The sequence below is a fragment of the Balaenoptera ricei genome, chromosome 3, assembly GCF_028023285.1.
Source record: "Balaenoptera ricei isolate mBalRic1 chromosome 3, mBalRic1.hap2, whole genome shotgun sequence".
NCBI lineage: Eukaryota > Metazoa > Chordata > Mammalia > Artiodactyla > Balaenopteridae > Balaenoptera > Balaenoptera ricei.
This window is the reverse complement of record NC_082641.1, coordinates 24,166,184-24,191,313: the sequence shown is the minus strand read 5'-3', so window position 1 is coordinate 24,191,313 and position 25,130 is coordinate 24,166,184. Positions and strand designations below refer to the sequence as shown.

Here is a 25,130-nt window from a genome sequence, read left to right as displayed (position 1 = left end):
GAAGCTGAAAGGGATCAGTGGTCATTCTGAGCCATGTTAATGTGTTGGTCTTATAAGTATGGTCTCCTATAATATTCTTTAATAATTATACATTTATTCATGTGGAAGAATTGCACAGAATATGAAATTTGATTCATGTTGAAGACTGATTTATGTAATTTCCATGCAATAAAAGAACAAAGGAACATCTATAAATGAATGACATATTAACAATATGTCAATAGCAGAAATCAGAACACTTAAAGAATAAATCATATTTATAGAAAAAGATGAAAAATCAAAAGTATGAAATGGGATTTTTAATGCAAAAAGAAAATATGAATAACAGATAAATTCAAGTAAGTAGAAAATAACAAAATATAAAACCAAAGGTGAAGCAAACAATTGTTATCAATTAAAAGTGGTTTCATTGAAAAACATGAGCAATAGAGATATGCTTTTAATGAATGTCACCAAGGAAAGGGAAAGAGAAGGTGCAACTTTGAATACAAAAATAAGACATATATGAGAGCAGTGTGAGTAGCTGTGCTGTAGAGAGCAGGACGGTTCCTCTGTGTGTGCATGGCTGGGGAGCAGGGATAGGAGGTACAACAGCATAAAATTTGCAGTGAAAACTTAGCAGTCTCAGCTCCACTGGAATAGAAACTATCATCTGAGATTGGCCTCATGAGATTTACAGACACCAGCTATCAGACCTGATCTGGGAAGATGACAAAGATGACTTCACTGAATCTGCCCAGCAGCCTTATAAGGGAGGTACTTCAACTCTAATTGTAGCCGTGTGGCTAACAGGGTCTTGGTGCTCCGGCCGGGTGTCAGGCCTGTGCCTCTGAGGTGGGAGAGCCAAGTTCAGGACATTGGACCATCAGAGACATCCCAGCTCCACGTAATATCAAATGGTGAAAGCTCTACCAGAGGTCTCCATCTCAGTGCTAAGACCCAGCTCCACTCAACGAGCAGCAAGCTACAATGCTGGACACCCTATGCCAAACAACTAGCAAGACAGGAACACAACCCCACCCATTAGCAGAGAGGCTGCCTAAAATCATAATAAGGTCGCAGACACACCAAAACGCACCACTGGATGTGGTCCTGCCAACCAGAAAGACAAGATCCAGCCCCATCCACCAGAACACAGGCACCAGTCCCTTCCACCAGGAGGCCTACATAACACGTTGAACCAACCTCAGCCACTGGGGGAAGACACCAAAAACAACAGGAACTACAAACTTGCAGCCTGCAAAAAGATCCCAAATACAGTAAGTTAAGCAAAACGAGAAGACAGAGAAACACACAGCAGATGAAGGAGCAAGGTAAAAACCCACCAGATCAAACAAATGAAGAGGAAATAGGCAGTCTACCTGAAAAAGAATTCAGAGTAATGATAGTAAAGATGATCCAAAATCTTGGAAATAGAATGGAGAAAATACAAGAAACGTTTAACAAGGACCTAGAAGAACTAAAGAGCAAAGAAACAATCGTGAACAGCACAATAAATGAAATTAAAAATTCTCTAGAAGGAATCAATAGCAGAATAACAGGCAGAAGAACAGATAAGTGACCTGGAAGATAAAATAGTGGAAATAACTACTGCAGAGCAGAATAAAGAAAAAAGAATGAAAAGAATTGAGACAGTCTCAGAAACCTCTGTGACAATATTAAGTGCATCAACATTCGAATTATAGGGATCCCAGAAGAAGAAGAGAAAAAGATAGGGACTGAGAAAATATTTGAAGAGATTATAGTTGAAAACTTCCCTAATATGGGAAAGGAAATATTCAATCAAGTCCAGGAAGCACAGAGAGTCCCATACAGGATAAATCCAAGGAGAAACATGCCAAGACACATATTAATCAAACTATCAAAAATTAAATACAAAGAAGAAATATTAAAAGCAGCAAGGGAAAAATAACAAATAATATACAAGGGAACCCCCATAAGGTTAACAGCTGATCTTTCAGCAGAAACTCTGCAAGCCAGAAGGGTGTGGCAGGACATATTTAAAGTAATGAGAGGGGAAAAACCTACAACCAAGATTATTCTAGCCAGCAAGGATCTCATTCAGATTTGACAGAGGAATTAAAAAATTTACAGGCAAGCAAAAGCTAAGAGAATTCAGCATGACCAAACCAGCCTTACAAAAAAAGCTAAAGGAACTTCTCTAGGCAGAAAACACAAGAGAAGGAAAAGACCTACAATAACAAACCCAAAACTATTAAGAAAATGGTAATAGGAACATACATATCGATAACAACCTTAAATGTAAATGGGTTAAAGGCTCCAACCAAAAGACATAAACTGGCTGAATGGATACAAAAACAATACGCATATATATGCTGTCTACAAGAGACTCACTTTCGACCTAGGGACACATACAGACAGAAAGTGAGAGAATGGAAAAAGTTATTCCATGCAAATGGAAATCAAAAGAAAGCTGGAGTAGCAATTCTCATATCAGACAAAATGGACTTTAAAGTAAAGACTATTGCAAGAGACAAAGAAGGACACTACATAATGATCAAGGGATCAATCAAAGAAGATATAACAATGGTAAATATTTATGCACCCAACATAGGAGCACCTCAATACATAAGGCAAATGCTAACAGCCATAAAAGGGGAAATCAACAGTAACACAATCATAGTAGGGGACTTTAACACCCCACTTTCACCAATGGACAGATCATCCAAAAGGAAAATAAATAAGGAAACACAAGCTTTAAATGATACATTAAACAAGATGGACTTAATTGATATTTATAGGACATTCCATCCAAAAACAACAGAATACACTTTCTTCTCAAGTGCTCATGGAACATTCTCCAGGATAGATCATATCTGGGGTCACAAATCAAGCCTTGGTAAATTTAAGAGAATTGAAATTGTATCAGGTATCTTTTCCGATCACAACGCTATGAGAATAAATATCAATTACAGGAAAAAATTTGTAAAAAATACAAACAGATGGAGTCTAAAAAATACACTACTAAATAACCAAGAGATGACTGAAGAAATCAAAGAGGAAATCAAAAAATACCTAGAAACAAATGGCAATGAAAACATGATGACCCAAATCCTATGGGATGCAGCAAAATCAGTTCTAAGAGGGAAGTTTATGGCAAAACAATCGTACCTCAAGAAACAAGAAACATCTCAAATAAACTACCTAACTGTACACCTAAAGCAATTAGAGAAAGAAGAAGAAGAAGAAAAAAAAAAAGCCCAAAGCTAGCAGAAGGAAAGAAGTCATAAAGATCAGATCAGAAATAAAGGAAAAAGAAATGATGGAAACGATAGCAAAGATTAACAGAACTAAAAGCTGGTCCTTTGAGAAGATAAACATAATTGATAAACCATTAACCAGACTCATCAAGAAAAAAAGGGAGAAGAGTCAATTCATCAGAATTAGAAATGAAAAAGGAGAAGTAATAACTGACACTGCAGAAATACAAAGGACCATGAGAGCTTACTACAGACAACTATACGCCAATAAAATGGACAACCTGGAAGAAATGGACACATTCTTAGAAAAGCACAAACTTCTGAGACTGAACCCGGAAGAAATAGAAAATATAAACAGACCAATCACGAGCACTGAAATTGAGACTGTGATTAAAAATCTTCCAACAAACAAAAGCCCAGGACCAGATGGCTTCACAGGCGAATTCTATCAAACATTTAGAGAAGAGCTAACACCTATCCTTCTCAAACTCTTCCAAAATATAGCAGAAGGAGGAACACTCACAATCTCATTGTAAGAGCCCACTATCACCCTGATACCAAAACCAGGCAAAGATGTCACAAAGAAAGAAAACTGCAGGTCAAATTCACTGATGAACATAGATGCAAAAATCCTCAACAAAATACTAGCAAACAGAATCCAACAGCACTTTAAAAGCATCATACACCATGATCAAGTGGGGTTTATCCCAGGAATGCAAGGATTCTTCAATATATGCAAATCAATCAATGTGATACACCATATTAACAAACTGAAGCATAAAAACCTTATGATCATCTCAATAGATGCAGAGAAAGCTTTCATCAAAATTCAACATCCATTTATGATAAAAACCCTCCAGAAAGTAGGCATAGAGGGAACTTACCTCAACATATTAAAGGTCATATATGACAAACCCACAGCCAACATCATTCTCAATGGTAAAAAACTGAAACCATTTCCACTAAGATCAAGAACAAGACAAGGTTGTCCACTCTCACCACTATTATTCAACATAGTTTTGGAATTTTTAGCCACAGCAATCAGAGAAGAAAAAGAAATAAAAGGAATCCAAATCAGAAAAGAAGAAGTAAAGCTGTCACTGTTTGCAGATGACATGATACTATACATAGAGAATCCTAAAGATGCTACCAGAAAACTACTAGATCTAATCAATGAATTTGGTAAAGTAGCAGGATACAAAATTAATGCACAGAAATCTCTTGCATTCCTATACACAAATGATGCAAAATCTGAAAGAGAAATTAAGGATACACTCCCATTTACCACTGCAACAAAAAGAATAAAGTACCTAGGAATAAACCTACGTAAAGAGACAAAAGACCTGTATGCAGAAAACTATAAGACACTGATGAAAAAATTAAAGATGATACAAACGGAGAGATATACCATGTTCTTGGATTGGAAGAATCAACATTGTGAAAATGACTATACTACCCAGAGCAATCTACAGATTCAATGCAATCCCTATCAAATTACCAATGGCATTTTTCACAGAACTAGAACAAAAAATTGCACAATTTGTATGGAAACACAAAAGATCCCGAATAGCCAAAGCAATCTTGAAAAAGAAAAACGGAGCTGGAGGAATCAGGCTCTGTGACTTCAGACTGTACGACTAAGCTACAGTAATCAAGACAGTACAGTACTGGCACAAAAACAGAAATATAGATCAATGGAACAGGCTAGAAAGCCCAGAGATAAACCGACGCACATATGGTCACCTAATTTACAACAAAGGAGGCAAGAACATAAAATGGAGAAAAGACAGCCTCTTCAAAAAGTGGTGCTGGGAAAACTGGACAGCTACATGTAAAAGAATGAAATCAGAACACTCCCTAACACCATACACAAAAACAAACTCAAAATGGATTAAAGACCTAAATGTAAGGCCAGACAGTATAGAACTTTTAGATGAAAACATAGGCAGAACACTCTATGACGTAAATCACAGCAAGATCCTTTTTGACCCACCTCCTATAGAAATGGAAATAAAAACAAAAATAAACAAATGGGACCTAATGAAATTTAAAAGCTTTTGCACAGCAAAGGAAAACATAAACAAGACAAAAAGACAACCCTCAGAATGAGAGAAAATATTTGCAAATGAAGCAACTGACAAAGGATTAATCTTCAAAATTTATAAGCAGCTCATGCAGCTCAATATCAAAAAAACAAACAGCCCAATCCAAAAATGGGCAGAAGACCTAAATAGACATTTCTCCAAAGAAGATATACAGATTGCCATCAAACACATGCAAGGATGCTCAACATCACTAATTAGAGAAATGCAAATCAAAACTACTATGAGGTATCACCTCACACCAGTCAGAATGGCCATCATCAAAAAATCTAGAAACAATAAATGCTGGAGAGGGTGTGGAGAAAAGGGAACCCTCATACACTGTTGGTGGGAATGTATTTGATACACATACTGTGGAGAACAGTATGGATGTTCCTTAAAAACCTAAAAATAGAACTACCATATGACCCAGCAATCCCACTACTGGGCATATATGCTGAGAAAACCATAATTCTAAAAGAGTCATGTACCACAATGTTCATTGCAGCACTATTTACAATAGCCAGAACATTGGAGTAACCTAAGTGTCCATCGACAGATGAATGGATAAAGAAGATGTGGCACGTAGATATAATGGAATATTACTCAGCCATAAAAAAGAAACAAAATTCAGCTATTTGTATTTTGGTGGGTGGACCAAGAGTCTGTCATTCAGAGTGAAGTAAGTCAGGAAGAGAAAAACAAATACCGTACGCTAACACATATATATGAAATCTAAAAACAAAAAAACAATGGTTCTGAAGAACCTAGGGGTAGGACAGGAATAAAGATGCAGACATAGAGAGTGGACTTGTGCACACGGGGAGGGGGAAGGGTAAGCTGGGACGAAGTGAGAGAGTGGCATGGTCATATATACACTACCAAATATAAAATAGATAGCTAGTGGGAAGCAGCTGCATAGCACAGGGACATCAACTCGGTGCTTTGTGACCACCTAGAGGGGTGTGATAGGGAGGGTGGGAGGGAGATGCAAGAGGGAGGAGATATGGTTATATATGTATATGTATAGCTGATTCACTTTGTTATAAAGCAGAAACTAACACACCATTGTAAAGTAATTATATTCCAATAAAGATGTTTAAAAAAAAAAAGACATATACGGGTACAGTTGGATTTTTATTATTATTTTTTTTAGTATAATCTTTTTTATTGGGAAAAAAAAAACCCAAAACAGAAGAGTTTTCAAACCACATACAGGAGGGGCATGGGTTGGGGGAAGGGTGTCTGTCCTTCCTGCCCGGGTCCCCAGCCCATGTGGTTTTGGCAGCAATAAGGGGTGTGGGGTAATGGCCCCCAAAATAAAAATGGTGTACGTGTGTGTCGGATGGAGAGGCGAGCAAAAGCAGTGGGGAGTGGGGGGCGGGGAGGGACAGACGAGGTCAGTATTGGGAACGCCACAGGTGGGAGGCCATTTCATAACATTTCTTGTTGATCATACCACCCTGTACACTTTCTTTGCCCATCAGCAGGACTAGCGTCTTGGCATTCAGGGCAACAATGATATTGAAGGCGGCGGCTCTGCAGGTGCTCTTGGTACGAAGATCCATGGTAAATTCCCCGTCCTGCAGCAGTGAGTCCTGGATCACAGACCATTTCTGGCCCCCAAGCGTTAGCCCATTCACGTAAAAACTTGACCGGTCTTTGCCAACCAGGGCACCAACCTCAGCTGGCGTGATGTTGACGAAGGTTTTCCCGGGGACGGCTGCCCAGACGGAGGGCAAGTCCTTATAGCCCACGATGGCCGCGTCCTGACAGGTCCCTTCCGCCATGAGGTTGTCGTTGTAGACGTTCCACGCGGCCACGGCGCTGCTACTGGGGTGCTCTCGGGGCTGCTGCTGGGGCCGCGGGCTGGGCTCGGGCTGCCTCGGGCTGGCGGGCGGGGGAAGGCAGAGAGCTTCGGGCACGCGCTGCGGTCCAGACCGCGGCTCTGCTAGCTGTGCCGCAGCCCTCGCACCGCCACTTCCTCTGCATTACTTTTGAATTGAAGGATGGTAACAACTTCATACCAATAAATTTAAAAACAACATTTTGCAGGAATACTGTATAAATTATGGGTGTCTGCGCAGTTTAAAAGTAATTATATTTTTCTTCTTCCTAACGTGTTCAAAATTGAAGGGCATTTTAAAAATTTCTTAAAACAAAAACAAAAACAAACAAACAAACAAATTTCTTAAGCATCCATTAAATATAAGACAAATATCTGAAATAAAATACAATATTCTATACTTGGCTATTTACTCAAATCATTGGTGTTTAAGGAAAATTTTCAGCTTTTTATTGACAACTTGGTGTTGCATGCATTCTGGTAGATTGGTTTTATAAGAGAATAATTTGAGTAAACGTAATTTTAACAGAGCAATAAAAATGTGGTTATATGACTTGTATATTAGTTTATTACTTCATTATTGTTTTAAAAATTATTTAGTTGTTCGATTTTTTCAAGATATTTTGAACTCAGGCATTTACTGTATCTTCTTCCTGATATTTTGATAAAATACCCAACAGACATGTAATATGAAGAAAAATTCAAATCTAAGACCTGGAATTGAAACAAAAACAAATCAGAATATTAGGAGGTATTTTAAAGTGAAGAATGTGTAAAGAAGTGAGAGAAATGTCAACTAGTGTAAACTGGCCTTGGTCTTAACACAAACTATAGAAACCTGTACAGAGTACATGGATATTTGCTTTGATGTGGGAAAATGTAGACATTACTCTCAAAGAAAAATAAAATAGAAAAAAAAAAAAACTATCAGCTTTTAGAAACTATCAAATAATATGTGAAATAGTAATCATTAACTCATCTCTGTAGGCCAGTTGTCGTGAAAGTTAGAACTCTTGGTTTAAAGCACCTGACCATTTAGATTATCTAAATGTATATAATTATCAATAGTCATAGAGGTATAAACAATGATGTATACCATAGTATGGTATACTACATACTGTTAAAATCAGTAAAATTTATATTAATGTTTGTATTCATTTGCTAGGACTGCCATAGCAAAGTACCCCAGACTAGGTGGCTTAACAGAAATTTACTTTCTCACAGTTCTGGAGGCTAAAAGTCTTAGATCAAGGTATTAGCAGATTTATTTTCTTCTGAGACTTCTCTTCTTGGCTTATAGATGGCCATCTTCTTGCTTTATCTTCTCGCGGTCTTTCTTCTGTATGTGTCTGGGTCCAAATTTCCTCTTTTTATAAGGGCCCACCTCAATGACAACATTTTAACTTAATTACCCCTTTTTAAGATTCTAAATACAGTCACATTCTGAGGTACATGGGGTTAGGACTTCAACATACAAAGTTTGGTGAAATACAACTCAGACAATGACAATATTTTAACATGGAATAATCACTATCAAATACTGTGCATGGGAAAATCAAGTTAGTAATACTGCACAGAATTATTCTGAATATATTAAATACACTCATTTTGAGTGATAACCAAAGGGATTTAGTGATTATTTTAACATTTTAATTTTATGACAGGTATGTATTTTATGTATAATTAAAAATTATAACAGACTATAAATCATAGCTTCTGAAATTATTAAAAAGGAAAATACACTAAATAAATAAAAAATTGATGATAGAAATAAAAGCAGAAATAAACTCCAAACTCTAGTGAAAGTACTGTTACCATCAAATATAGGTTATTCAAAGGAAAATTATTAATAATTAAACTTGGTAGCACTTTTAAATATAAACAGAAATATAGACTGGCCTGTAACTATAAATGATATGAAGGTGAATTTAGTTTATAAACAAATGGGTGCCAGGAAAGTCCACTTTTAAGAAATAATTTATTCAAATTAAATTCCCTTCTCGATTTTTCTCCTGTGAAAATAGTAATAATTTTAATATCCTTGGTGTGATAGACTGAATAAAATCCCGAAAGACATCAATGACCTTATCCTTGGAACCTGTGAATATGTTAATTTACATGGCATAAGAGTTTGCAGATGTGCATAGATTAAGGATTTTGAGATAGGAAGATTATTTTGGATTTTCTGGATGGGTCCCAAGTAATACAAAGGGTCTTTTAAGAAGGAGACACAGGGGCAATGTGATTAAGAAGCAAAGAGAAAAAGGTGATGTGATGCGAGAAGCAGAGAGAGATTTGAAGATGCTACATTGCTGCTGGCTTTCAATATGTAGGAAGGAGTCACAAGTCATGAAATAAGGGCAGCCTCTGGAAGCCGGGAAAGGTAAAGAAACAGGTTCTCCCCTGCACCCTCCAGAATGAATTAGCTCTTCTAACAGCTTAGTTTTGGACAGTGAGACTGATTTTGTACTTCTGACTTCCAGCACTATACTTTAATAAATTTGTGCTGTATTAAGACGCTAGGTTTGTTGTAATTTGTTACAACTGCAATAGTAAATTAATGCACCTGGGAATTGGAACATACCCCTTTCTCAAGGTCACATGGAAATGTGGGAGTCCTGCCCCCATGCTTAGAGACAACAGGGAAAGTCTCATTTCTAGTCTATCATGAAATCTTCTGAGTCCCTTTCCCAAATCTGAAAACCAGTGGTTCTTTATCCTGTCATTCCTTGATTGAACAGAAAAATCTTCAAAATGGTTGTATTTCAATACCTAGGATCTAACTACCCTAGGTAAACTGTGGGCTATTCTTTCAGAGGTTATGCTGCTGACCTTGAGTGTGGGTACAAAACCTGGCTCTGTTCTCGGCCCTGGATCCTGACAAATACTCAGTCTCTGGGTATTTTTTGCATTACCTTTTTTTTCCCTCATCATCAGTACATTTCTCCAGTCTTTCTCCTCTAGGATACATAGTCTACACCTTCGAATTAGTGAATAGGAACCATCCCAGTGCATTCATTCTCTTATTGGCTTGGGCAAGAATATTAAAGCAAAAAATAATAATATTTGGGTTAGCCAAATAGGAACAACTAAGACATATTCTTTTTTTTTTTTTTTTGTAAATAAGTTCTTTTGTCTCATTTTTTTAGATTCCACATATAAATGATATCAGAGTTCTGTTATTTTACTAGTGGCTCTCCTTGATCCTGTCAAAGCTTTTTTATTTTAAATTTTTATTTATTTATTTATTTATTTATTTATTTATTTATTTATTTATGGCTGTGTTGGGTCTTCGTTTCTGTGCAAGGGCTTTCTCTAGTTGCGGCAAGTGGGGGCCACTCTTCATCGCGGTGCGCGGGCCTCTCATTATCGCAGCCTCTCTTGTTGCGGAGCACAGGCTCCAGACGCGCAGGCTCAGTAGTTGTGGCTCACGGGCCTAGTTGCTCCGCGGCATGCGGGATCTTCCCAGACCAGGGCTCGAACCCGTGTCCCCTGCATTGGCAGGCAGATTCTCAACCACTGCGCCACCAGGGAAGCCCTAAGACATATTCTTAATCCCAGAGATATTGAATTTGTTACCATCCTTATAGCACTAGGGAAGTTTTCTTCCTTCCTCTTTTGCCAAGGAACATGCCGTAATTATACAACATGGTTGAAGTTTATGTGTATCAGTAATTATGAGTCTGAGAATTGATGTAAACATTCTCTTACCTCCTTTATTATCAAGCAAAGGAGGATGGCTTTGCCTGAATAGGCTTTGTCTATTTTCTTCCTAATTGACTTAAGAAAAATGTATATTAACCTGTTTCCAGACTTTAGTTTTACTTAGAGCATTCCATGGAAACGAATCTATAGGAAGACTATAGGAGCTAGATATCATCTCATCCTGAATTCTTCACTTTTCATATTTGTATGTTAGAGTCATGGCCTGGACAATGCCTGAGACCCAAAGCTTCGGAGTGCTTTAAATAAAATAAATTGTCTTAAGTTTCAAACTGCTAAAGCTCCCTGCTCTTGTGATCTCATATAGTTATTGCCCCAGGACTCGAGATAACATAATACATACATAGAGTGGATTGGGGTAGACAGTGAGTCAGTGAAGGTTAATCTTATTGGTACCCAGGATTTATAGGTTTGGGATTCTTCAATTTTTAATTATGTAACCAAGCACGGTATAAGAATGACATTTCAATGATATTTAAGAAATGAGTTTATTGTTGTTGCTTATTTGGTAAAACATTTCAGCAACTTCTTTAAATAATAATTTGAAAATTTCTATCTAATAAATCAATCTAAAATATATCACCATTTTGTGAAATTTTATACTTATATATTTTTCATTAAAGTGGTATTTTTAATGAGATGAATGATGGACTGAACAACTAATTATATTGTTAATCTTTGACCCTGGCATCCCATTCTATTTATTTCAATTACAATATTTCGTGGATATTATGAATTCTTTATATGATATATTAGCTTATGCATTTTTAACAAGACAAATTGTGTGTAAAGAGGACACTATAATAATGAAACTTCCTTAAGCTAAGAGCAGAAATTCTGACACAAACATATATTTTTCAAAGAAAATTAAGAAATATTTTATTTTCGTTGGTCATTCTTAGCACAATGTATTTACTAGCTTTTAAGATAGTAAAACATAATTTAAGGATTGCCCAATGTAATTAAATAAAACAGTTCAATATTTATGGAATGCATTTATCTTTCACAGTGACATGTTATTTAGCAACAACTGAGAAAAATATCAAACATAAGCTATTTATTAAAATTATAAGCATTTAAATGAGACAGTACAAAAAATAAAGTGATTGCATTTGCCCATATGAGTGTCTTTTCTGGCTTGTAGAAATTTCCTTTTCACTCAATGATTTCATCTTTTTGTGCATGGAAAATATGAATACAAAATGAATCAATTCTGATGAAATGAAAATATTTCCAGTAAAGTAGCTTGATCATTCCAAATATGATATATATTTGTGTGTGTAGTTAATGAAGTCATTCATTTCTGCCATCATTGCTATTACTTAACACTGTCTTATTAAGATAAATGGATTAAGAGAATAAAAATAAGTATGAGGTCATACCAGTAGAGAGAAGAATATATAAGCATTATTTTTTATATAGGTAGTTATTACTTATACAAGAACAAAAAAAAGACAGAAGAAATTATCACAAATTATTTTAATTTGTATTAAAGTTACAAAGCAAGGTATCTACTACATATCTATTAAACGACAAAGCAAGCTTGCAATTGTGGTAAATGGAGAAAATGACCACAATTCTTCACATCTCTGTCTGTGTGCCCTTTACAATGTGACTTTGCAGCTCCTCCTATGAATAGGTTGGGCATATTTTCTTGCCTCTTGAGTGATGACTCTGTCAGATAACCAGATTTGAACAATGACTCAAAAGCAAATGTGATACATGCAGAGACTTGAAAAGCATTTGCACATTCAAGTAGTTCTCTCTTTCTGTTCTTGGGCTAGCCTGCTGGATGACACGTATCGCCCCAATACATATCAAGCCAACAAATGGAAATATAAGTAAGGTCATCCTAAAAAAATTCAGCCCCATCAGCTGAGCTTGGAGGCCAGACAAGTTGGACTGTACCAGCATTTTTTGTTGTCAGTATTCTGGATTTTGGCCATTCTAAGTAGGCTAGTTGTGATATCTCATTATTTTAATTTGCTTTTCGTTAATGCCATGTGATGTGGAACATCTTTTCATATGCTTTTTTGTCACCTGTATATCTTTTTTGATGAAATGTCTGGTCTGTTTGTTTCTTTTGACCATCCCACAAATTTGATAAGTTTTCATTTTCATTTAGTTCAAAATATATTTAGTCTCCCTTGAAAATTTTTATTTGACTCGTGTTATTTAGAAGTGTGTTGTTTAATATTCAAGTATTTAGGGATTTTCCAGTTTTCTTTCTGTTAACGATTTTTAGCTTAATTTCATTGTGATCAGAAAGCTTACATTGTGTAATTTCCATATTTTAAAATTCGTTAAGGTGTATTTTGCGGACCATAATGTGATCTACCTTGGTGTATGTTCTACGTGAGCCTGAGAAAATGTGCATTCTGTTGTTGTTGGAAAACATAGTCCTAGATGACAATTATACCCAGTTGCTTGATGATACTCATGAGTTCCTCTGTATTCTTACTGATTTTCTGCCTTCTGGATCTGTCCATTTCTGATAAAGTGGTGTTGAGTCTTTAACTATAAGAATGGATTAATTTATTTCTTCTTGTAATTCTCTCAGCTTTTGCTTACTGTGTTTTGATGCTCTATTGTTAGGCACATACAGATTAAGGATTCTTGCGGCTTCTTGGAGAATCGACCCCTTTATCATTATATAATACCCCTCTTTGTCACTGGTAAATTTCCTGCTCTTATGTCTTCTCTGTCTCTAATAAAGCTACTTCCAGCTTACTTTTGATTAGTGTTAGCACGGTATATCTTTCTCCATCCCTGTATTTTTAAAATATGTGTCTTTAAATTTAAGGCTAATTTTCATAGACATCATATAATGGGGTATTGTTTTTTTATTCACTCTGAGAATATTTGCCTTTCAGTTGCTATATTTAGACTATTGACATATAAAATGATTATTGATATGGTTGGATTAATATCTACTATATGTGTTATTTTCTATTTTTGCCCTTGTTCTTTGCTTCTATTTTTATCTTCCACTGAGTTTCTTCCACTTATACTTTTAATTGAGGTTTTTATGTGTTTTGATTTTCTCTTGTTTTTTAGCATATCAGTTATACTTTTTTAAACTTTGTTGCCAGAGATTTTGTGAAATATGTTTAAATTAATTCAAGACCTCTTTCAAATAACAATATACCATTTTATGGGTAGTGTGAGTACTGTATAATAACAAAATATTTCTAATCCCTTCCTCCTATCTCTTGTATCGTGAGGTATTATATATACCCATAAAGATATATAATTATATAGATTGTTACTATTATTATTTTGAACTGTTATCTGATCAATTACAATTAATCAATTAAAAATAAGAAAAATGAAAGTTTTTATTTATCCTCACTTTTCCTTCTCCAATGCTTTTCCTTTTTTGAAAGTAGATACAAATTTTTGATCTATATCAATGCCCTTCTCTCCAAAGCACTTCCTTTAACATTTCTTCCAACGCAGGTCTACTGGCAACAAATCTGTGCAATTATTTTTTTTTGTCTGAGAAAGTCTTATTTGTCCTGCACTTTTGAAGGATAATTTCTCAAGATACAGAATACCATTCAATGGTTTTATTATTCTCTCAGTAATTTAAATATTTTATTCCACTCTCTTATTGCTTGAATGGTTTCTGATGAGAAGTCCAATGTAATTCTTATCTTTGCTCCTCCATAGACAAGGTGTTTATTTCTTCTGTCTTCTTACAAGATTTTTCCTTTATCTTTGATTTTCTGCAGTTTAATTATGATATGCCTAGGAGTAAATTTTTTTGCCATCTTTCTTTCCTGGTGTTCTTTGAGATTCCTGGATCTATGGTTTGTGCTTGACATTAACTTGGGAAATTTTCAGTCATTTTTTTCAAATAAATCTTTTCTTAGAATGTCCTTCTCTCTGCTTACATTGCCCATATACTCTTGCGTGCTGCCTACTTTATCCATTAGACCCCTTAGCATAATAATTATAGTTGTTTTAAATTAACTCTGATAATTCCAACAACCTTTCCATATCTGAGTCTGGTTCTGGTGCTTTTTCTGTATCTTCAAAATGCTTTTTTGCCTTTTAGTGTGAGTATTTGAATCAGTAGACTGAGCAAAGAAGCTCATCCTCACCAATGCATGGACATCATCCAACCTACTAAAGGCCTGAATAGAACAAAAAGGGGAAGGAGGGGTGAATCTGTCCTTCTACTTGAGCTAAGACATCCATTTTCTCCTGAAGTTAGATATTGGCACAACTGGTTCTTGGGCTTCGGACACAGACTGGGATATACACCATCCACCCTCATTTTCAAATTGATATAGACATGTTTAGGCAAGACAGTCATGCTTACCTTGCCAAACCTCTTTCATAAATTCATCTAACTCTAACAGACAAGTTTCACAAAGAAATTGCTCTTTGTATTATTTTATTAATGATAGTTTCTGATAAAATATAAATGAGTAATTTGATTTGCTTAGATGACTCCTAGTTGGGACACATAAAACATATTTGAGAAATTGTTTTCCAAGTACCATTATTATCTGTTTATTAATTTTTATGGAACCATTTAGCTTACATAAAATAACATTTTGAGTTCACAATTCTCTGTTAAGTTTTATATGTGATTAATTAATGATACAATGGTTTTGTTAGTAGTCCCTGTGTTTAGCCTGAATGAGGAGGGCTAGGTCAGTGAGAGTTAAATCAGCTCTCATCTTTACTGTCTCCCTTGGAAACTGATCAACATCTGGCTAGAAATTTGAAGATTATCAGTCACTGAAGAATCAAAGTAGGCTTTGGATCACTCTCCATTCCATTCAGCATCCTGAATGATTCTCTCATAGGTAGCAGGATCATACTTTCATTTTGTTTATTTTAACATTATAAGATCTATTCCAGTTGTCTTCCCATTGGAAAGCCTTAGGCATTGCTGCTGCTTTTAAGCATGCCAGAATTAAACACTGGATGATACCTAGAAGTGACCATGGAGTGACCAATTTGGACCCACTGGAGTTTACCCTCTTAATTAAGCAGAAAAAAAATCACAGTAAGTATACTCCACTGAAATAATTTGCTACTATTCTCAGAGGGAAATTTTTCCTGTTCACATGAAAGGATAGTTCAGTCAAATTTATAGGTCTCAACTTTCTTGATTCCCAGAAATCTTACTCCAAGCTTGATTTGAAGACATACATAGAATCCTGCCATCAATATTTAGAGAATGCATATGTGGTAAAATACTGCTGCCACCAAAGATTTTCACATCCCAACTTCAGAACTTATTAAAAAATGGATTACCTTACATGGCAAGGACTTTGCAGATATGATTAAATTAAGATCTTGAAATGTGAAGATTATTTTGGATTATCAGGTGAACTCAATATAATAAGGGAAAGAATCAGGAGAGTCACCATTTGAGGAGAAGATAGTATGACAGTAGCAGAAGTCAAAGAGTCTAAGAGAGATTTAAAGATGCTAGGCTGCTAGACTTGAAGATGGAAAAAGGGGCAATGAGCCAAGGAATTCAGGTGATATCTAGAAGGTGGAGAGGGGAAAGAAATGGATTCTTACCTAAAGCCTCCAGAAAGGACCAGCCTCTCCAACACCTTGATATTAGCCCAGAGAGACTGATTTCATACTTTTGACTTCCAAAACTGTAAGATATTATGACCCACATAATAAGTCTTAGAACAAGTATCACATTTCAAGGAAATTGCATGTAAAGACAGATAATTAACTTGAAATCAATGGTGAAAAGGATAAATAAATATAATGCTTTAGGAAATTTGAAAGCAGTCTACTGAATAATTCATGGATCAAAGGAGAACTCAACATTAATATGTAAAATAATTAAAGCAGAATGTAGTGAAAATAAGAAGGAAATACATAACCTTAAATCATATATTAACAAAATAAGAAAACTTGAAAAATATTGTTCTGTCTTCAAATTAAGGACTTAGAGAAATATAAAAAACTTAAAAAAAATTTAATTAAGTGGAGGAAATGCTGAAGATAGGTGAAAAAATTAATGAAATAAGAAAGAAAAATACAGTAGCGAAGGATTTGTTTCCTGGTCAGCAAGAAGCCTTGTGGAAACAGTTGACAGGTAGTTAGAAGGGAAGTGAGAAAGAAAGAATAAAAATGTATATAAAACTTTATATTTTCTACTTAAATATTACTTTTCCTTGGCCATTGTCCCTTCTGCTTTCCCTTTATGCAGTTCATGTTCTTTGCATGGTCCTCAATTTATGAAGATGAATTTTAGCTAAACATGTTCTAGAGTCATGATGGATCATGCTTAAGTGTAAGTATATCTTGGGGAGACACACTTTCCTCTTTTCCTCTTTAGATTCCTCCTTTTTTCCTCTCTGGGCTACTTCCTATAAGGAAAATCTTGGTCCTGGGACATTCAACACACTGTCAAAAAGGTCATCAAGTGACCAACTTTCTTCCTTAGCTTAGATTGTCCTGCTCCTATTTTAGGATGCTTATTGGGCTCAGTCTGGTCTCCTGATATCAATGAAGAAGGCTTTGGCTTTTTGTAGTTTGTGCACAGGTCACTGACACTGAACTCTTTCCAAATTTATTTTTAAAAATGAAGAAGAAAGGAAAGGGTGGAAGGAAAGAAAGCAAAGAGACAAAACAATGTCCAAAGTGTTCATTAATAGAGAAAATAGGGAGAAAGTACACATAACCAATGTTGTAGATGAAAAATATGTCAAATAACCAGACATTTATTTAATGTAATAGATTTTGTATTAGGAGAAAGATCAAGGTGTTGGGGTGTGTGTTTAGTCTGAAAAACATTCTAAAGTATTATATGATTTAGTAAAGTACTTACTATACTGTGAAATGTTATGGGGCTCTTAGAAAAAAAATGTAAGCTCTTGTTTATGATTTCTTTAGGATTCTTCTTCTAAGATGGTATGTAAGAAAATGTTGGGTAATAGACTTTTGATATTGCAGACAAATATTTGCCATATATATGTATACATATATAATAACACATGAATTCATAATAACATATCATTTTTCATGTAACGTATAGATATAGCTGAATGGTACTCAAAAAGCAAATAATTATTTTAAAAAAACCTTTAGTGAATCGGTTGTACATATAAATATAATATCAAATTTGATACATAAACCTATGCTATAAGCCTACATGCATTGTGCCATCCCTCCTTTTTCTTTCTAAGTTAAAATAAAATTAGACATTATATAGCTTATGATAAATAATAAACAAATATCTGCTTTAAATATTTACTTTCTCTAAAACTCACCACTCATTTTATTTGTTTTCTATATGGCATAGGATTAAAAGAAAACTTCTAAATAAAGAATTTAATATTAATTTTATGAAATTTCACTACCACTACAAGTGTGATTATTTATACATTTATTATACTTTTTTCATTTTTTTCTAATTTTGAGATATATTTGCTCACCAGAATAATTTATCTCCTTGTATTGGAAAAATTAATCATAAGCTATTTATTTCTCTAAGAAAAATGCAAAATGCATTTATTCATCTGAAATCTATTTACTTCTTATTGGTTGTATAAAATCCTATTGATGCAGAACTGTGGTTTAGAGCAACATTATTTCATGAATTTTATTATTTCAGATAGCTCTTAAGTTTGAAGAAAGTGCACATGTATGTTTGTTCTTTGCTGTCACACTTGAATCTCCAGAAATGCAGTGAAACAAACAACATGATTCATGTCTTATTTATCTTGAAATAAATGTTTGTTGATAATATAAATTTCCATTTACATCATATTCAAAAATGTTGAAAATCACAAACTACTCTTTAAGAAACTTTTTAACCACAAAGCCAGTAATTTTTAAATTAATTTCTTATTTACTCAAAAATAAATTATTACATAATTCTCAAAGAATTACACATTATTTCTCAATGTATCAACACCAAAATGACCTCTGCAATTTGTTCATATCATTATATGAGGGAAATAAAATCGGACTTTTACCTAAAAGAACAGAGAAAGGGAGAAAGAAGGAGAGAGAAAGAGGGAGGGAGAAAAAGAGGTATCTTTCCTCATCTCAGTTGCCTCCTCTTCAGCTTTTCCCAAACATTTTTTGAGCCCACATACCTAAACTTTCTCCTTTGGACATTTAGAAAATGGAAAGATTTCTATTTCTCTGTTACTTCACTTAAAAAAAATAATAAAGTTTTCTGGCTTCTATTATTCACTTTTAGTAGTTTAACTTACTCCAGGAGAAATTGCTCATGGTGCAACTATACAATCTCTATATATTTTTTCAGCTATGTCTATCCTTCAACAGACAATTGACTAGCAGCTTTAAATGGACTGTGCATTTGTCATCCACCAATAGCCACCATCTATTCATTTTAAATAAGAGAAGCATCTCTTTGGTCTGAATTGTGTTTCTTCTTCTACAGAGATGGAATTTTTCAACATACTAGATAGATTGCTCAAGTTGTATCAAAGAGAAGCAATTCATGTGACAAACCAAGATCCATAACAGAGTTAAGACTCACACTACCTGCCTCTAATCCAATAAGATAGTTTGGGTTTATCCTTCATGGATAGGAACAAAGAAAGTAACTGACCCATGAAATGAGAAACGTAACTGAATAACTTCTGGTTGTGAAAGGAGAAAATTTGTTGACCGAGTATCACACAACTTTGAAGCACATAATAATAAGGTTCAGTGAGGGTGGTAGGACATCCAAAATGCCTGAATTGGTCAGGAAGTGTGGTATAATTTTATATAAAGTGAGTATAATTAAAATATCACTAAGCTTCTGAAATAAATAACATCTTTCACTGATATATTTTAATTTTTCTTACACACATGCATGTACCTACTATCTTTCTCTCTCTCTATATATATACCTGAACAAATATATATGTCTGTGTAGCATTATGAATATGAAAATATCATCCTTCAGTGTTTTAAATATCTAAATTTGTACATTTATACTTATCTGAATTAAAATAACATTAAAAATAACACTTACAGTGTAAAGACATCTGATGTTTTCAAAGTAGCCGGGCATACATACCTTATAAAATTTGCTTGATCTTCAGAAAGTTTTATGCAGTAGAAACCATTTTATCCACACTTTACTGCTGAGGAAACTGAGGAATAAAAGGTTGAAATAAATTTACACACATCACTGAGCCAGGAAACTATGGAAAGAGTCTTCAAACCCTGGAAGTCTGAATTCACAGCACAGGAATTTAACCAGTGTGATATACCACACTTTAGTTTGACTACCATTGATTCTTGAGTTAAAATGAAAAATGAAAGTATTATTTAATCTACATCTTTGCTAAAGAAAAAATCCAGTCTACAGGATACTCCTAGAAAAATATATTGTACCAACAAATTCTCAGTGAGTAATTGCTAAGGTAAAACAAAACAAAACAAAACAAAAGACTGGATAAATAACTCTTAAAAATGAAAATCGATACTATTTCAATAAATTTGACGACTGTGGGACTCATGAATCCAAGTAACATTCCAGTCAGTTTCTAGACAGCTCTGATAGAATGCCATTGCTTGTTTGGAATAGATCTGGCTCCTACAATAACTCAGTGGTCATAATTCTATCCTCTATTTTTTATGCAAAGTTTTCTAAAATTTGAATAAGTACCTTAAGTCTTCATTTCCAATCTGAATTTGTGTAGATGCCTCATTCTACTCTGTAAGTATTATAAAATATTTCTAGGATATTCATTTACTTTCACAGTATCTTTTATCAAAAGATACTAATCTTCTGATGTATAATCATGCATCTATGTGGCTATCAAATTAGATTACATCTTATATGTAATGTTTAATTATATGATATATTGAAAATTTCCACATTAAGAAATAGATATTTCTAGCACACAAGAAACCACAAGTACCATTGTAGCTATTAGCCTATCCCCAAAATAACCACTATTTCAATTCTAACACCATAGATTAGTTTTGCTTTTTGTCTCTTTTTAAACTCTATATATGTGTGTGTTTGTGTCTCTGTGTGTATACATATAGTGATATATATTGCTAGTTTGTGTATGATTTCATTAGCTAAATATTATTTTATGATTCATCTATGTTGTTTGTTTGACAGCAATAATTTTTTCATTGCTACAGTATTCTATTTTATAAATTCTCCAACGTTTTTAACAATTTTGGTGTTTGTGGACATTTGAGTTGTTTCTAAATTGGGAGTAATAAGAATGGTTCTGTGACTATTTCTGTCATTTCTTTTGCTGAATATACAAACACATTGTTTTAAATATTTCTCTTGAAGTATATACACTAGTTAAATTTCTGACTTGCAGTGTTGTGTATGTTCAGCTAGTGTTAAGTACTGACAGAAAGATTTCTGCACTGGTTATAAAAATGTATACTCTGAACAACAGAGTATTAGATTTATAGCTGTTACTCATTCTCACCAGCACTTAGTATTATTGTCTTATTTTTTATTAATAGAGCAGGTACCACATTGAAGGTTTAGCTTACTTTTCTCAGGTAACTAATGAAGTTGAGTACCTTTTCATGTGTCTATTGATCATTCTGAAATACTCTTCTCCAAAATGTCATTCTGAGTCTTTTGCCAAGTTTTTTTAAGGTTTTCTGCATTTTGCTACTTGATTTGTAAAGTTCTTTGTATATCTTATATATAGGATGGTTTATCAAATGTATGTGCAATCACCTTTTTATGGTGTCATTTAATGAAAAGCAATTCTGGTTTTTTATTGTATATATTTAAGCTGTATAACTTGGTGATTTGATATACATACACATTGTGAAATTATCAGCACAATCAAGCTAATTAACATCTAATTACCTTACATAGTTAGCTTTTGCTTATTTTTAAATTTTGTGCTAAGAACACTTAGGATCTACCCTCTTAGCAAATTCCAAGTATATAGCATGGTATTGTTACCTAGAGTCACCATTATATACATTATATAATGTGAACTTTTTCATCTTGCATAACTGAAACATTTGTGTCCTATTAAAAATATTTGCCTACTTCACTTTAATTTATTAAAGGCAATATTCATGTTCCCATGCAACTATAAATAGTATTATGCTTCATATGATTTTAATAGTAGAAAGCAATTTGTCAGTGATATCAAAATTCACTAAAAAAATTCATTCATTCGAAATGAATCCTTTCCCACTTACTAATTCCCATTTTGGAACTAGGCACTGTGACACACACTTTATCTTTAAAAAGTCTGAGGAACTTCCCTGGCCATCCAGTGGTTAAGACTGTGTGCTCCCACTGCAGGGGGCAGGGGTTCGACCCCTGGTTGAGGAACTAAGTATTCTGCATGCCACGTGGCACTGCCAAAAAGAAAAAAAAACTCTGAGAAAATATTTCTTCCTTTTGGTACAGTATTTCAGATTTGCTAACTTTAAGTTTTATTAATATCAATTAATGTTTAGTGAGAGACTATATTTATTCTTCAAAAAGTGTCCATAAATAGCATGCAATCTTGAGAGTGTGTGATTCATCCCATAGAGATTAAGAGCAACTGTCCTTGAATAATCTTTCTTGTTAAAATGTAAAAAATCATACTGAGTAAATAAGGCATGCTGTTAGTTATTGCCTGCCTATTTATGACCACTGTCTTGCTGGTGTTATTTTATATCTCTACATTTATATTCTCAGAGTGAATCATTTTTGAAGAGTGATAAATAATCAGAGATACAGAATAGCACTTAATTAAATCTTCCACATTTTAACATTTCAAGTTTGTAAGTTTCTTGTAAAAGTCACTGTCATTTCCCAACAGTAACTATTATTAAACCCTTTGTTATATATTAGTTTAAAACAAATGAGTAAAATGGAAAATACTAAATAGCCTCTGATGTTGATCAAAAAAATATCATTCTATTTCTTTTAAGTATCAGTTTACGATGAGTAATTATGAGGTATAGCAAATGAAAGAAGTGAAAGGAGGGACTAACTTTATTCATATCCCAGACCTATGTAATTAGTTTTCAAATATTAAAATTAAGCAAGTGTACCATAGTAAAGTAAAACATTGACAATCAAAGAAGCAGAATGCAGGATTTATGGGCATATTTGCAATTTTTACATAATTTAAAAAGTATACTAAATTTTTTTTAAATACGAAAAATGAAGTCCTGTCATTAAAGACAAGCTCTTGTAAAAAAAAAATTTACAAAATTAAGATTCTATGGCTGAAAATTTGCAAGGGTTTAAGAAGGGGAAAGGTTAGCAGTTTTATCAGAACACATTATAAAAATTATCTCTAAGCAACTTGTATGATGACCCTTTTCAACTTTCAAGTTAGAGTATTCTATAAATAAAAGAAATGTTAAGAGAAAAAAATAGCGATTTTTTTCCCGTGCATGCTGATCATTTGCTTTCTAATAAAACTTAGTATACTCATGATTTTTTTCATAGACAATGTGAGTTGATCCCTGCTAAGTATTTTGTGCAAGAGAGTCAATAGTAAAATAAACCAAACCCATCCCTGCCCTAAGGAACCTTAGACTAGTGAGAAGCCTTGTTATCCATAAAATGAGCATGTAATTAAATGTAAATTTGCATCAATGATAGGTGCTAGAAGGAAAATGTATTCAGGGATATAAAATATACATAAGTGGTTTAGAAGAGATAGAGTTTTTCCTGTTACGTAAAATCATAAATTTTCTTTTGAAAAAAGTTAATAGAGAGCTGAGTGTATTACAGGCAGCTTGCCCAATAGGTTCATGCAAGCTGGAAATGGACTTGCAAGGTGTCTTAGTTCACTAAGGGCTGGCTCAGAAAGAAAGTAAAGAAAGGAAATATTCCTAGCAGGTAGGACATTAAACAGTTTATTTCATTCCCCTCCTCTTTTAAATCAAGGATAAATGATCTGAATATAGACTATAAAATGGTAATATTTTGGCAGTTATTTACAGAAATAGTCTGGGACTAAATAAAAATATGAACGTGGGTTTTAAGAAGTTATATGTGGATGGTCTTCTTGAAAGCTTCAGTTGTAGGTGCTGGTCCCCTATGGCCAGTGTGTCATCCTGTGGCAAAGGCAAGGCCATAGTCTGCATGCACCCCATCATGCTGTAAACAAAGGACGCTATTCTCTCCCTACCAGGAACAGATATAACCTGGGGTTGACCAGGTGCCATATGATGCACATGCTTAAGCAGAACAAAGGCGTACACATTGAGTCTGAAGAAGGAAAAGATATTCCCACACCAGGGGATAAACCCAGGATGGGCTGTGAAGGCTTTAGGTCTACGTAAGGAAGAGTTACGAGTTCAAGGCCCGTTCTTCTGTGCCTGAGTAGGGGTAAAAAACCTGTGAACATGAGACTACCTTTTCCATCACCCATGTAAATGCTTTCCAAAGGCCCTACTGCAGAAGAAATTCTTAACAATCTGTCCTGTGGATGTCAATCAGCTTCTACCTTTCATGATTCAAGGATTTGATCAATGGGCCCATGAACAGTGTGCAGAGAATTGCTGAAAGATTGATTCTAAATACTAAATATCATGTACTTCCCTCTATAAAGTCTGGCCTGGGAATTGCCTATTCTGAGCGTCCAATGTGGAACCCACTCTATCATCCCATCACCTGAAAGGGCTAGTCACTTTCTTTATAGCAAGTTGATGGCATTGGGTAGATTCCAGCATACAAGTAGGAGATGAGAGGATGAACAATGATCTGTTCTGCTGGATAGCATATGTATTCTAGATTTAAATTTTTCTTACTTTCATGAATTGCTACTTGTAGTCTCACCTTCTGTGGTATTTCACATATGAACAAAAAGTGGAATTCATAAGGCAAATGTAAAGCAACATGTTAATTCCCATGGGTTAAATGGTTATTATTTTAACTTATACATCAGAGACACCTGGATCTATAGAATGAAAAATGGCCTCTTGAAGAATCAACGATAGTGCCACTTGTGGGGGAAAGTACCTTTTAAAGTTGGGGTACTGTCATAAAGAATACTTTATATACTCTAAATCAATATATTCCATTCCTTTCATCACTAAAATAATTAAACTTAATGACCCACGCATGAATTTTGGCATCTTCCTCATGACTGTGAGCCTTGTTGATTTAGTATTTTTAATACCCAAACTAGAATCTATCCATCAGGTGTACCAGAAATTGCTACTTGTACTTGCCATTCTTTTATTGTTTAGTTTTACTTTTTTGGTAAGCTCCTCAACCAAGGGAAAATCATTCAAAAATAGGACATAAAAAATTATTTCTCTCTGCCTCTTAAATCTGGAAACTTCACTAGA

At 34.4% G+C, this 25,130-nt stretch overlaps 1 protein-coding gene across 1 annotated transcript in view; it reads right to left on the bottom strand.

Annotated features, from left to right (window-relative positions):
- Nucleotides 1–6,702: 6,702 nt before the first annotated feature.
- LOC132363311 (profilin-1-like) overlaps nt 6,703–25,130 on the bottom strand; it is a 64,422-nt gene continuing 45,994 nt past the window's right edge. Inside the window, exon 2 of the mRNA XM_059919064.1 lies at nt 6,703–7,288. Coding sequence (XP_059775047.1) covers nt 6,703–7,288 — 586 coding nt within the window. The remainder of the gene's footprint in view (nt 7,289–25,130) is intronic.